Source organism: Perca flavescens, chromosome 10 (genome assembly GCF_004354835.1).
Source record: "Perca flavescens isolate YP-PL-M2 chromosome 10, PFLA_1.0, whole genome shotgun sequence".
In the NCBI taxonomy this organism is placed as follows: Eukaryota; Metazoa; Chordata; class Actinopteri; order Perciformes; family Percidae; genus Perca; species Perca flavescens.
Genome location: NC_041340.1, coordinates 15,478,079 through 15,494,584, shown reverse-complemented (window position 1 = coordinate 15,494,584; position 16,506 = coordinate 15,478,079). Strand labels below are relative to the sequence as shown.

Here is a 16,506-nt window from a genome sequence, read left to right as displayed (position 1 = left end):
CAGCATCCTATACACACACGCAATGTTATACTTCTCTTCACACACCATCATGTCTGCATGGACTCACTTTTTTGTTGACTTACATAACAACTAGCCCGCATTGGCACCAAAATAGTTTTTGAAGAGAAAATTAAAGAGTGCTGCTGAATAGGAAAAGGAAAAAGAGTGAAGCTCTTTGCACTGCTCCAAAAATAGCGTTGTTAGGCGCTGGGTGCGCTTGTCTCCATGGTGACGGAGAGCGCAGTCCTCTTGGAGCTACTGGTGTCTTGTGATGGTGGGAGAGGACCTACTCAAATGCACACACACACACACACACACCAAGTAATTGATCTTTGCTACATTAGCTTGCTGAGAAGACCATTGGCCATTTGGCTGTGGTAATAAAGAAGTTTGATATTTCTGTGACATTTTCATTAGAAAACCAAACTCAGAAATACCACATCCAAGTCTCATATATCCCAGTTTAAACCACTGCCTTGTGTTGCATCACAACTGAGCAAACCCACTGGGTATCAAGAGGAAAAAAAACGTAGGGCAACTCTAAATCCTTTTCTTCAAAAGATGAAAGGTACAGTTTCAGTGTTCAAGATGCAGTCCATTCTCAGTCTAGATATTATGCTTTCAACCCTCATCTTTTGTAAATAGAAAATACAATTCAGATATGAAAGATTACAAATATGTTCAATTTTCCAATTTATTGTCAGCAAGATTAAAGAAGCTGTGGTTCACAAAATTAAGCAAAAAAAAATACATGTATACGTATTCTGATGTGTATTTGACATATAAGTGCCAATTTAAATGCCATTGACATTTTTTTGTTCAAGTTGATAAGCTTGACTCCTGTTATTAATATATATATATATATATATATATATATATATATATATATATATATATATATATTTCTGTGTTTTTGGTTTAATCCTAAAACAAGATGTCATGTTTCTCACTACTGAACCACTAATTTATCTTTTGAGCTTCCTGAGCATGCAATAGTCAAAAAGCATTGCCATCCTTCATGCAACAGCACTATACCCATATTTTTTAAGTAACCCAATTTACCTCAACCAAAGAGCCACGGCAGGTAAATCACAGAACTTCTGTGTAATGTTGTCACAACAGCTTACTCTTTAGCTGTCGTTGCTTTCATATTTAGGCTGCTTAAATTGCAGGCATGCTGCTCCCAGAACGAGTAACAGATAGGATAAATGTTTAAAATGTGACTAGTGATTGTTGTAAACAGTCAGGTTAATTGTCAAACTGAATTGGTCATGACTCCTAGGCTGTTAATAGGTGGAACTAAGCACTAAGACAGCCTGCAAGCAATCGGGAAAACTGTCCCTCAGGCCTCCTCACCCTTCTTCTATGTGCCTCCCTGCACAAATAAGTCTGTGAGTGGGTGGGGGTGTCATCCTCTTCAGTGTGCTCAGGTGTTTCTAGGAGCCAGGAAGTAATTGAGTTTCCCCTCTTGAAAATCTCCATCAGTATACCGACTGGTAATCCTTCTGAAATGAAGTGGACTGCAGATGTGTACGTGTGCAACGTGGTGGAAGTACCATGGGAGAAAACTCAGTAAGCGACGGAGAGTGAGAACGTGGCAATTATAGAAGACAAGAACTGCGGTAGTAAGATGTTTCAGGAGAGGAAGAAATCAATCATCAAATCTAAAACTGTGCTACATACAAGAACAAAGGATACAACATGTATTTACACAGATGCAAATGTGTTAAATGTATGCCTGTTAAAGTCTGCAAATCGTGACATAAGTAGTGTTTTAATGAGAAATCTCTCCTCACTACTAACATCCCCTCTAGTTCCATATACAACAAAGCCAAGATGGATCACTGTGAACAATGGTTGTGGAGAAACTTTGCTGATCTGTAACCTGTAACCATGAATTTCTGTAAAGAAATAGTTAAGCCTCCGCGCTGCAGTATTGAAATACATATACACACATTAAACTAAGAACATGCATTGCTCCAAAAAAGTTGGTGAGGGCATTTGTTAAAATGAATCAACTACTAAAATGAAGAACCTAAATAAAAGTATTGCATGCTCGTTCACTCTTTCTAATTATTTGTTTAGAAAATGCTGGAAGTGATTTATTGTAGTAACTAGTTAAGTAATTATGTACATCTACTACTAATTACTGTATAGTTTATGTTAGGTTTGAGAGATATGCTGTTCAAAGTTCGTCCCAGTGCAGCTACAATTTTAACCCATAATTGCAATATTTATAGTCATAGTTTCTATGTCTTTGGTTGACAGAGTCTGTGAATACAAATTTGGCAAGCAGATCTATCATCGGTTTGTCAGCTTAATAAAGGCACAAGATTACTGTAAAGTGTGCCTAAAACACTGCAGATATAAAGGTTGTAAACAGTAGGTCCTATCTGTTACAATACATTTACTGGCAGTATGACCTGTACATAGTTGCCAAAGCAGGCATCACCAAAAAAACAAAAAGAACATAGATAAACCATAGAGAGCGGTGTGTCTTTACCTAAGGAGCCATCTTTTGATTGATGTACCGTTACAGGACTGCCACTATGTAATTGAAAAGTGGGGCAATTTAACTGTAAGCTGAAGGTAGTTAACAAAGTAACTCGACCATGCTGTACCTGATAATATACAGTAATTGAGAATTTAAGATGTACGGAGGACCCTTCACCATGCAGAAAACAGCATCAGTATCAGTTTGGAGGAGTCAGTTTCAGGAGCAATGGACAGGAGTTCTGATTATGTAAAAATACATGAAAAAAATGCTATTGAGTGATATACTACAGGCTAGACTAAAACTTGATATGTTCATGACAGATGATCAGCTAAGTCACCATTCAATGTGTCTGTCAATCTTAAAGTACTGCTGGCAAATAGACTCATGGGATCTTTGTCTGTCCACAAGCCTGACATTCTTTTGTTGTTATTGTTGATATACTCTGACCATTAAATCATTTCAAATATGTCACTGGGGACAGGAGAACAGACAAGAGTGTAGGTTGAGAACATGGCATTTGAACAAAAAACGATAAAGACAGAGATAGAGAGGGAGAAACAGAGAGAAAGGGAAGACAGAGAACCACAACGCGAGTGGTTCTGGGACTTAAATGCCTTTCCACTGAACCAGACATATGCTGGCAGTGCCTGTTTACAGAGTAAATACATTATGTATTCCTGTGGCTGTTGTTTACAGTGAAAGCCTGGAGAGCAGTGGTAAAGTGATAAAGGCAGATGAAATAGCCCATCAAAAAGTCTCTATAGTGCAATTCACTCAAAGGAGTCTGCAGATAGGGATCTACTAAATGGTTGACAAGAGGACCTATAGTAAGGGCACTCTGACTCACATCTTAACTGATGTGAGAATAAAGTTTCATTTCTCCTCTCACATGTGTCTGAACTCAAAAGTCCCTATCCTAATGTGAGAATGTATAGGGTTAGGGTTCTTAACACTTGAGATGAATGTTATGATTCTCCTGTGGCTCATTATTTACTGTATTTGGCATCAACAAACGGCATCACTGTTTGGCAGTATGTCCAACACTAGTCAAAACAAAAGGCGAGAAGTTTCATTTTTTAGGATAGAAGCACGACTACAGACTTTCAGGTGGATGTACATGTGCTTCCCTCTATTCAGCCCGTGGGTTCCCTACCAGCATCTTATGAAACATAGGCAGACACACTTGCATACAGTACAGGCTTGACATTAATTAGGTAGAGGTGTACCTCATTGACCAGCTTGGCTGCCGCTGGCTCTCTCTTATCGCACTCATATATGCTGCATCGCAACTGGCCCATAGCGACCGCTGGTAAATGGCATAATAAGATAACTGCATTGTCAGATAACAGCTGTCATAGATTTATATTAGGTTTGTTTTCATATTTGATTTCTTTCCACCTTAGAGAATTGTACATTTTGTGTTTGCAATACCTAGGCTTAACTTTGCACAGCCTATGATTTTAGTTCATGTGTGCGAATACACAACATTGTGTAGCTGCTCTGTCGTTTCAGTTATTTATCTGTTTCTGTCTCTTGTTTCTAATTTTGTTTGCTTTTAAAAACACCCTTGGGAGAGAGTGACTGAGTCCCCGAGCTTATGTCGTACCTCTATTTGTGGTTTGGTTTTGACGACTCACTTTTCCATCCAGACAGAGATACTCTAATAACACTACTAATACACAACACTAATAACAATTATTTTAACCTCTTAATGGTAAATGCTACCAGGCAGAACTCACTCACACTGGACTTGCTCTAAAATTTGTATTTCTCTCAGTAACGTGTCCACTTTTGGGCTTGTGTTGTGACAGTGGAACATTTTGCCTCTGTCAAGTTTAACTCCATTTCTGGCTAAGTACTAAGTACATATGTATTTTTTTATATATATATATATATATATATATATATATATATATATATATATATATATATATTCATTGACTATGACTACTTATTTTCTATTCTAATAAGTGTATTAATGGAGATGAAAGTACACGCTTTGTTTATAATGTTTCTGTTGTCCGTCTTTTTCCAGCCATGTTCAACCTTATTCCAGTGGGGCTGCGAGTGGTGGCCATCCAGGGGGTGCAGACCAAACTCTATCTGGCTATGAACAATGAGGGCTACCTATACACATCAGTAAGTGTCTAACTTAATGTATGTGCGTGTGTGAGTGTTTGCATGCATGTGTGTATATTGGATGGGGTCCTGGTCTTTATCCTAGTTGCTGACCTTCGAGTCTAGCTGTATGCAGAGAGAATGTTAGGTCAACATCTGAGTTACTATGGTGACATGAGTGATTGGAAGGAACACAACAAAAACATGCAATTCTTTGTGGATATAGGTAACTCACTATCACCGTGCCCTCTCAACCACAACATCATCCTATGTCTGATGATAGAGCAACATCATTTTCTGATATAATTCAGTGTCAATAAAAAGTTCAAGGATAGTGTAAGCAGGCGGAGCAGTGACAAATCCGATGATGGCAGCTGGCTCTTAATCTTTGATTAAATGTGCAAGGTTATGAATAATTCAGTTGCAGGCTGAAAAACGTTCTTGTTCGTCATCCTCCAAAACTCCACCATCGCATTGTGTGGCAGGTGTCACTGAGAAGACTGACAGGCTGGTTGGATGTGCACCCAGAGGGAGAGCAGACACACACGTTCACCATTTAAAGAAAATCCTCATAGTCAAATTAGTAAAGACTGTTCTGTATGGTAAAGGTCTCAGTAGGCAGACACAATGGTGATTGATGGAAACAAGCTAAGAAACAGCAAGAAAACCTAATGATCTTGTAGCTTTTTACACTGCAGCTGCTGCTGACAAATGATCTGTTAAATAGAACTCTTCTCTTACTTTTCACTCAAATAAATGCATTGAACAAGGCTAATGTGATAGCTCTCACTAAGCACTAAGCCTTAGTTCAGTCACACTAACGTCAATGATTTGTAGATGGTTATGCATTAAGATTTGGTGAAAGAGGCTATGCTCTTTGAGGAAGCTCTCAAGGAATCCAATAAGCAATGATTATACTGCTGAAAGGACTAACACCCTAAATAACAAACACATGACCATCAGATCTCTGCAAAGACAACAAAACCAAAAGGTTCAACACATACTAAACAGGGGATTGTGGTATTGGTGACAGCTACAACAGCAAGCAGCATTATAAAGATATCAGTAAAATAATAGTGAGAACTGTCATTGGCAGTACGATTGGATCGAACCTGGGGTCTGTTTCAGAAAGCAGGTTTAGTGAAAACATTGAGTTTGTTAACCCTGAGATGAGGGAAACTCTGGGTTTTCTGTTTCAGAAAGGGAGGTAAATCAAACTTGAGAGAGAGGGGTAACTCCAGCCCGTTTCAGAAAGAGAGGTAACTTAACCTCTAACCTGGTTGGGAGCAGGTTTTTTTCAATAAACCTCAAGTTTCTCGCAGTCTCCTCCCTCTGACACAGCGCTCTTTAATTTCCTCATTCATTCATTCATTCAGTCTGTATCAGGCGCATTTTAGCGCAGTTTGTTATCTGCAGGAATAAAAAAACAGGGTTGGTTTATTAAGTGTGTTAGGCAGACTATAAAACATTCTTTTTCTGAAAATCTGGCATTTCCTTTTGTCGACAATGAAGAAGATGTATTACTTTGCAGGGAGTTAAACATATGTCGGGAGATGATATTGAGGCCCCGACTATAGATGCATTTTCATTTCCAGATACTAGCCTACCTATTTGGGCGTTATGGTTTTTCTTCCCAGTCTATCAGTTATGTAGCCTACATAACCTTATCCGTCCTCATATCACTAACGTCACCCATCCGGGACACGCTCTTACATCTGAGCAGATTCTTTGTGTCACATTACGTTATTTTGCAAACGGCAGTTTTCTTTACAACATTGGTGATGCAGAGCACATTAGTAAAGCCGTCAGAAGAATGTGACTCGCTCTGAAACATTTTTTAAACGTTTCTGTAGTGTTCCCTGGACACAAACCAGTAAGAGCCATTAAAAAGGAGTTCCACAGTATTGCAGGTGAATGATGTAAAACCCTTGGAAATAAAAGATTATGAATTATAATTCTGTTAATGATGGTGCTGCAGCCTCAGAATGAGATTAGTAGGCCTAGGACTTTTTCTCCCGCAGGATTGCACCTAAATGAAATAGATTATAGGTTCAATACCATTATACTTATGATTAAATATGAAATTAATACAGTATATTGGAACTTACGCATTTACTCTTGCAGCAATTTTCTCCCACACAAATTATCTCTCTTTTGCAGCAGCCGCTGTGTTGCTTTTTTAACAAAATATATGTTCAAACTCGCTGTATGTGCGCATGAGTATTTCCGTTTGTGGTTGTTACCATGGTGAATCGTGGTATCATGGCTCCATTCCTTTTTATAGTGGTGGTGCACCCGCTTAACTCTGAGTGAACCTACTCTGTGTTGATTGAATTAACTCAAATCAGCTGTTCTGGAACCAAAAATTTAGTTTCCCATCTCACGGTAACCCTGCGTTCATGCCACCTCAGAATAACAGGCACCGCCCCCCTGGTTACGTTGTTTTTCCGACTGGCAGCGTTCACATGGTCGGGATGAGTGTTCTTCTTCTTCTGTTATATTGGCGTTTGGCATAACAACTTTTTGCATGACTGCCACCAACGGTTGGCCGTAGCCGAGAGCATCAGGTGTGTGAAAACATGGAGGCCACAATAACAGAAGATTTTCTGCTGTTTTCTTATGCGAGCATCCAAACAGCACATCGCCAGGTGTTTGTTTGTGTTATCTCCAGGACAACCAACGGGAAAAGACACGGATAATGTGTTGTTTTTTTATACATGGGCCTATTTATGAATAATTTTAAACACATTATGTCTGTGTATATTTCTTGGCAGAGGCATTTGTCCACAATAAACAGTTTATTATTATTGAAATATGTTCAGTAAACCAAAGTCGCCTCTATCAAACATCAGTTGTCAACAACGCGTCACCAACTGGGAAACTCGGGTATCAAAATCCAGCCCGAGTTTCCCACCTCTGATTCCCACAGGACGTTACATGAATGGTGACGTTTTCACTCGGAAAAACGTTTTTCCGATGTCCATGAACGCACGGTAAATCAACTCAGATTTCAGGGTTAGACTCAGACTTTGTTAAACCTTCTTCCTAAAACGGGCCCCAGAAAGCTGGTAGCAGATTAACTGAGGAATGTGCCACTAATAATGAAGCGGTTAACTTAAAGTTCTTTGCATGAACAAACACAATGCTATTTAATTGCAATTAAAACAATGTAAATACATAGATTTCGTCAATAATATATGTAATGAAAAGACTACAATCACCCAGTGTTATGTGCACAATCACTGTATTAAATCACTTCAAGTCAATTAATCATTATAATAATACAGTATTTATTTTTCAATAAACCAAACCCGCAGTGACTATGCCTATACCTTCTGGTCCAATGTGGCATAGACAGAGTTGCAGACCTCTAACTGAATCTCTACAGCTTTGAGAGTATTGTTCTGTTGTTTTTGCTGTGCTCTGACATCTCATTAGAAGAATGAAGCTGTTAATATTTCTGCAAATAAATAGTCTTCCATTTATAATTAAAATATAGGGCTCCGCAAACGCCAATTCATGGGTTCAAACTGTGTTTTCGGCTTCTCAAAGCGCTTTCACTTGTTACAGGTACCTTTCACTCACATTCACAAACTTTGAGATCAGACTGCAGGGCTTAGGATCAAACCACATACCTTCTGATTATTAGGTAAACACTCTACAGCAGGCTTCAGATGGTTTAATGCTTCATAGAAAAAAACACACACCTGTTTCATCCCTACAATAGATGCAGCAAGTCCCGTGATTTCGCCCACTTTATCGGATTTTAATGAAACTCTGTACGTACATTCAAGTCATGGTGTTAAATGTCTCCATCAATTTTAGACAGGATTGCTATAACTTGAGTTATAGGCAATTCTCTGCTAGCCCCGCCCTTTAGGAAGTTCTTTGATTAATGTTTTATTTTTTATGACGGATTTTGCTAATTTATTGTAGAAATATGTATCTCAGTCCCGTAAGGCCATATACCAATTTTGGTCTTGATAGAACCAAAATTGACAAAGTGCAGTTCATTTAACTATTTTTCACATTATGCAAATTAGCTAAATACCATCATCCTGGATGTTTAATGTTCAAAAGACAATTTTTTATAGAGCACATTGAGCTGGACTTGTGTGAGGAATTTCATGTCTATCAGACTAAACGTGTGAGGGGTGTGGCCTTCAAAACTTTTGGCCTAAGTTATAGCACCACCATCAGGCCGAATTGCATCATATTCTTTGGGGAGCATGAGCACATCAGCATCAGTTATGATGACAATTTGCATGTCTCTAGCTTGTTCAAGCCCCCAGTAACTTGAGAAAATGCATAATTTAGCATATAATGCAAAATAGGCCACGCCCACATTTACCAATCAATATGACACTTCAGATCCTGATTACTTGCTCCCAGACCATGTGTACCTATTTTGGTGAAATTCCGCCTACAGGGTTTTGCGGTACAAACTTGTGGTATTTTTGGCAGCCCCTATGGGTTAAACTCATAATCCTTGGGTGAGCCTATTCCTCATGACGCACTGAAGATACAAATTTTATGATGATTGGTCAAACCATTAGGGAGTTATGGCCAATTTACTGCTAAGCCCCACCCTTGGCATAATTCTTTAATTGATGGCGGCCATGTTTTTCCCCAATTTTGCTCATTTAGAGTAGACATGTGTATCTCAGTCCTGAAAGGCTCCATACCAATGTTGGTGTTGATAGGCTCAACATTGACAAAGTTCTATTAATTTGACTGCTTTTCACATTATGCATATTAGCCAAAAATGCCATCACTGTGCCCCTCTATGGTCCAAGAGGCTTTTTTGTAGAGCACATTGAGCTGCATAAGTGTGAGAAATTTCAAGTCAATCGGACTTACGGCCTGAGAGGAGTTTTCTTTCCAAACATCGCTTTTTTGATTGTTAATTGTATTAAACAAATAATACTAAACTGGGAGAAAAACAATAGGGTTGAAACCTAATTATATTGTACATATCCAGTACTGAATTCTATATTTTTAATGTGTAGAACCACAGTTTTGCAATTACAACAGTACAACACTGGCAGGTTTTATTTGACAGTTTAAAGCCTGTGTTGTTTTACCTGTCATTCAACATTTAGTAAATACAACCAATTGAGCTGCTGTCCATATAAATAATGTTCTTACCAAATCTATTTTAATATTTTCATAAATTGAAAATGAATATCTAATTTAGTTAACAGTTATGTTTAGATTGTGTTGCAGTGACAACACAATCACTGCAAATATATGGTCTGCCTATAATTTCATTGTAATGAGCGCTGGCAATTGTTTGACAACATATCCAGCATGGGGGTTGCCCCAGCTAAGCATGCCTGAAGGGAATATACAGGAATAATTGAAATAAAACATAGGCCTTCAACCCCTTCCCACACACACATCCATGCAATGCATTTAACATGCTCCCCAGCAGTCCACAGCTCCTAGTGAATGATGTTAATGATATGAGCTTGGCTGTCAGTAATTAAGCATATGCGGCAAGCTGTAGGATTAATTTAATAAAGATGAATCTTGCTGGCAAAGGCTCTAAAAGCAGGGAGTAGCAGCATGGCCTATTTCTAAACTGTATTTTATTGCTGATGTTTTAGGCAAAAAGTGGATGCCAAGCAGCTTACAACTACCTTAGATGTGCATAACTTTCTTAATAAGATTCAGTTTTGCTTCCATCTGTGGTGTGCACCAAGGTTCTGTCCTGGAATGATATTTTGTTTGTCTTTTATATGCTTTCCCTTAAATAGATAAGTAGTTTAAAGGTATCCATATACTAATAATAACTATACTCTTCTTGCAAGCACTGAATTTGCAATTTTTAATTTATTTTGTGTTTTTCTGTAATGTATAAATGTGTTCATCTTAAAAACATTCTAAGTCAAATGGTAAAGAGCATAAAAGCTACAATCTAAAAATATACTGCTGGCTGCATAACATATATTATCTATGCTGTTTTAAACACAAGCTCTCATATGAAATACAGTACATCTTGTAGGTGTGTTAAATTGGAAAAATGCAGTTGGGGGATGGGTTGTAGAGCTTTCTGTTTCAGCTAAATTAGAGAGGGAATTGAATTGAATGTGTAGCTGACTGCCTAATAGTGCCGGTCTTGCTGGGATTGCTGCAATGGTAAAGTGCTGCCTTGAAGCCACACATTAAACCAGCCAATAGCAGGTCAGCATTGAAGGGAGATTCCCAATCCACAGTGGAGAGACAACAGATGACGTATTGGGTCGGGGGATGGAGCTGCTGCTGGGACCTGGATGCCTCCCATTATTATCTGTGTGTACAGTACATAAGTGCACGCATGAACGGAAACGTTAGTACATGTTTGCAGTATAATAAATAGGATTCATATGATTTACATGGATAGTCAATTTACATTTTTGACACAAACTCTATTGGATACTAAATTATAAATGTATGTATGTATGTTTGGCACAACATTATGTATTTCCTATGATAGCATTCATTTCAGAGGCCTTTAGAGTTTAGAGTTGTCTACATATGCAACATACATAACTGTGTTCTGCACATATGAGAGAGAGAGAGAGAGAGAGAGAGAGAGAGAGAGAGAGAGAGAAACGTGGAGTGGGAAAAAGAGTTCACATGTGTGGGAGAGGCAGAATGTTCCAGTGAAAATACATTCATACATCAACATCAATGTGTGGGAGAGGAAGAAGCAATTAATATGTATTTTACTTTACTATCGTCTCTTGTACCGTTTGCTCCTCTACCTTCGCAAAAGTAGTGGAGCAAGTTTTGCATTAGAACTGCAGCAGTGTCCTCTAGTATACACATGTAGAAAGTGTTGTCAACAAAAACCCAAAATAATCGGCAAAAACATAGTTACCAACCCAATACCCTCTCACATATCTGTACTGTAGCAATGCAGTGGATATTTCTACTGAATGTGAAAAAAGCCTTTGAGCTTTCTTGATAGGTTTTTAGATGCATGGGTATATTTTTAGATCGTGAGCTAAGTGGTATCCACATATCTCACGAGGTGCCTTTGAAGTGGTGTTATTAATTTCGTGGTGGGTCATATTTGAATTAGTGTGAGTCACTGAGGCTCCAGTTGAGTCTCGTCTAGACTAGTTCAGGGCTATTGGTGTGGAGATATTTATCAGATCAGCATTGTGGTTTACGGGCTCTTTTTATCCAAAATCGCAGGGCCAGTTAAATCCCTTCAATGTTCATGCATCCTCTAATAGAGTTCCTGCATAAGACATTATACCTATGACATTCTCACTCATTTATAAACACACTCTGGATATGCATTATGTGCTAGCTAAACATCTAAAATGAAAAGTAAGGTAATGTGAATAATGCACAGGAGAAGACAAAAGAATGATTATTATGGTGGAAGTAAAAAGAAAAGGCTGCTGGATGAATGTGACACCAGCATTACATCTGCACTCTCACTCAAGTCACTTGAGTATTTTCCTCTGATTTGAGTCAAGGCTTAGGTATAAATTCTAACTTTCAAATAGTGCTTCAGGAGAGTCACTGGAACCTTGAATAAGGGATGCAGAGATTGTGTAAGAGCATATTTTATATTTGTATAACAATAAAATTCTATGTAGGATAAACATGAATAAAAATAGAAACAGAAAAACAGCAAAGACGTCTGTGTATTTTGCTTTGTTAGTACACCTTTGTTAGATATGGAGTTGGCTCACACCCAAGCTTTATCAACCATTGAGCAAGCACAATGCCCTTTGGTAAATAACCACTTCTGTAAGGTTTCACTCCATTGAACTGTGTCATTAACTAGTGTGTGTGTGTGTGTGTGTGTGTGTGTGTGTGTGTGTGTGTGTTTGTGTGTGTGTGTGTGTGTCTATTTGCGGTTGGTCTTTTCCACTAGCTTAAAGCTCTCCAATTTATTCCCAAACAAATGAGTGTACTTTATTGTTAGCAAAGAAAAAGGTGCCTTTTAATCCAACTCCACTCTACTGAAAAGACTGGGACATTGAAAAGCCGGATTTAGGCAGATTTGTCTTCACTGCCCAGCCATAGCATTAGCTTTTGTGAGTCTTACAAGCATTGAAGTGTCTGTAAAGAAACTAGAACAGCACCTGATTCCATTGGCGTAATTGGTGTCATCTTAGTTCTGATATGGCAGCTGAATACGCATGGGGCAATGTGTAGCACTGATTTGGCTTGTCTTGTGAAAATTCAGCCAATATATTTACAGAGGAGATCAGATCCATTATGCTAGTATTTCTCCTGCTGCTGAATGGATCAGTAAAAACACTATTGGGCTTTAATCCCTCCCCTAAAGCCAACAGAATGCTGTTTGAAAGTGCATCATAATTGATCGTGTTTTCTTGACACGACTGCCTTGCTAATGCAATATTCATTTCACAGTTACCCTTATCACTGCTAAATTGTGAAATTTTATGATAGAGAGGTGTGTGTGTCTGTGCCTGCTTGTCTGTGTGTTTTACATTCATGGGCAGGGAAACATCCTTCAGGAGGTTCCACCCAACACTTGCATCAGCCTTTAAATGTCTCTTTAATATACACAGTTATTGGATCATAAAGAGCTCAGGCAACACTGCCATAACTTAGGCCAAGATTCCCCCTCTCTGTAAAACACAAGACCATTATATGCCCTTTGCTTTTAAGAAAATTCACTTAATTTAGAAAGACAAGTGCAAATGAATTTGTGTATAAGAAATGTCTGTATGCCAGAACAAATACAAAGTACAGACATGTTTACATCTGCAGATGTATGTTAAGGTTTGAAATGAACTACACTGCACTGAAATGAGATGCATGTTGCATGCCTGTGTAACTACATACACTTTCAAAAGAGAGGAGGGATGATGGAGCAGAAAGGATCAAAGGATTCCTTAGAAACCTTTCGTGCTTCTAACAAAGATATCCTGATGTCATGTTATTGTATTTTTGTGGAGTTAGTGTTCAAATTCATATTAATTAAAGTTAAGTGAAGTGCTTTGCATACAGTTGTCATGTGATAATAACTGGCGCATCATAAGGGTGAAAAAAACCTCACACACATGTATGTAAAACACCCTGCATGTGAATAGCAGCAATGGATATGTAAATAATGGGCAGGAGGAAAAGAAACTAGATGTCACCGTTAGCATTGTATTAGGTAAAAATGAGGCTGGTATAGAACATGAATAGAAGACCCTAAAGTTTTCAATCCTCTGTCCTCCTGCTCACTTTCTTCCTCTGATCTACCAAGCAGATCCAACAGCATGGGTGAAAACTGAGAGATCTATTAAATTAAATGAAAGCACTGCTCATCCCTCACCCAGATGCTTTCAAAAAGAGGAATGAATAAGGAAGGACCATTTCCTATTCCACTGCTATAACATGTGGAGAAATTTATCACAGAGCTCCAAGCAACACAACCAATAAACACATCAAGAAATCGGCGAGGGCAAGGAACAGCTGATAGACTTATACAACAGGGTTGTGCAGATAATCTAGATCTGTATTACATTACATTATTACATTACATTCTATGTAATGTAATGTAATACAGATCTAGATTATCAATTGGTTCTATTTGATAAGGGCACATCTCCTAACAGCATTATGTACAGTACACTCAGACAATGAAGTAATAATTTAAATTTTATAAAAACACTTGCCTGGACATTGTGTAAGTGAGGTTGCCAGCTGTACATCATTTAAACAAGGACTTGTCATAGTTGCATATTTCAAGGAAAAGCCCATGTAGTGTAATAGAATCATTAAAAGTCCATTTAGCCAAACCAGCATAGAGATGTGGGGGGAGGGAGATGACACGACTGATATTATTTCTATGCAGTGTCCTGCTTTTTATTTCTAAAGTCATTTCCCCTCGCTCCATCTGGCACTGGAGTCAGGATTAAAGTGATGTGAGATTTTTTTGCCAGGGGATTGGTTTCAGTGAACAATAGATATGCTACTGACTGAAGGAGATGCTACTGGAGCCCATTCAAATGAATCTGAATGTTTCTGGCTATCACAGTCCTGTTAGAATAGAAATGGGGATCCCCTGCCATTTTGGCCCCTCCTTGTGTCAGTCTGAGTGAGCCTATTGTCCATAGACCCACTCTAATACAGCAGTACCGGCCAGCAGCCTCTCCTCCATCTTGGCTCTAAATGTGCCTCTATCTGTATGCGTATGTTTATCAATAGACTCTTATTCTTCTCCTGGTCAAGTGTAACCAGCCAAATCCACATAAGCTCATTATTAGAGGTAGAACAGAGATCCTGGCTCGAGAGCTGCACAGCCCGTTGTTTGGCTTTCACTTGCTGCCCGTGTATAACTGAGATGGATGCTGCCCAGCCTCTCTAAGACTGCTGCTGCTAATCAGAGTCAGATGGCAAGAAAGAAAGAAGACAGAGGTATTGAGGGAGGAAAACAGTCATGAACGTGTGAGAGAAGGATTAAGTAAGCAATGAAAGACAAAATATCTGAAATAAGTAATAAAGTAGAGATGATAGGAAGTAGTAAATCTAAGATAAAATAAAAGCAAAGCAAAATCAACATAACATGCAAGGTTAAGAACGTAAAGCGGCGTCCAAATATTGCTGTAATGCAATTAGACTGCTGGTTTTTCAAGATTGCGATACAAACGATATACAGTATATACGGTAGACATTTTCATATCGTTTGGATGATATATATTGTCATATCTCCAAGCCCTAAATGAAAATATGGTTTACTCTATGTGTTCCTGCTTACACTGTAGTGTTCATTATGTTTCATTATATAGAATACTGTTATAGTAGCTTACCACTAAAGAACGCATAGACCAGTTTTCTGCCTATGGGAAGAGCCAAGGCAGTCTAATATGTGCAGCAAGCAAATCTTTTACCACTCTGTTGTTGTGAATGTAATATTGCTACAATCTGCTCAGTTTGCATAGGAGTTTGGTCGAGTTTGGTATATAATTATTATTATAATATTAATTTATATGGCCTCACCTCCATTATTGAAAACGAAGCACATGGTTAGTGACTAAGATGTGTGGTCAATGTATTTTTAAAAATAATTCCTTCATATGTTATTGTTGATGTGGACCACATGTTTTAGGATAAAGATATATATAGTTTTCGCAATACAATTCTATGCTGCGTTACTGAAGTCTGTGAATGTCTATAAACTACATGTCTCAGAATGTCGAATGGAGGGAAGGCAATTTAATGAGAGATGGGAAAGCGAGTACATGTTTGTGCGTAATGGCGACAAGCCAGTATGTCTTATTTGTAATGAGGCAGTGTCATTGTCAGTGCCAAAGGAATACAATTTGCGGTGACACCGAAAACGGAGCCAAATATGCAAACCTTAACCACCAAGAAAAGCAACAAAAAGTCCAAGAATTAAAAGACAGCCTGCATTCTCAACAGAATATGTTTGTAAGAGTTGCAGCAAAAAATGGTCCAGCAGTGAAAGCCAGATTTATTGTGGCTGAAGAAATTGCCCGATCGTCAGTGTTTTTCAGAAGGCACATTTTTGAAGCAGTGTATGCTGAAGGTACAGTTATGTGAACAAGTGTGCCTGGACCAGATACCAGCTTTTAACAATGTCAGCTTGTCAAGAAACACTATTGCAGACCGAGTCAGGGAGCTAGTGGGAGATCTGACAACTCAGCTGGATGAAGAAGCAAGTGATTATCTGGCGTTTTCATTAGCTGTTGATGAAAGCACCGACATCACAGACACGGCACAACTTGCCATTTTTGTAAAAGGACTGAAGGCAGACTTATCGGTCAATGAGGAGCTCCTGGATGTGACAGCCAAAGTAAAGGAAAACCCTTACCTGAACTCAAATCAGATCCAAACTGGTATTATCTGGATAGTGAGTGTCTAAAATGTAGTTTGAGTACTATTATCTGTTAGACACCACTTTG

At 38.5% G+C, this 16,506-nt stretch overlaps 1 protein-coding gene across 5 annotated transcripts in view; it reads left to right on the top strand.

Annotated features, from left to right (window-relative positions):
* The window catches only part of fgf13a (fibroblast growth factor 13a), a 100,454-nt gene that overhangs the window by 75,896 nt on the left and 8,052 nt on the right, over positions 1-16,506 (top strand). For all 5 annotated transcript variants that reach the window (XM_028589794.1, XM_028589795.1, XM_028589797.1 and 2 more), the window contains one exon: positions 4,533-4,636. In XM_028589794.1, coding sequence (XP_028445595.1) covers positions 4,533-4,636 — 104 coding nt within the window. The remainder of the gene's footprint in view (positions 1-4,532; positions 4,637-16,506) is intronic.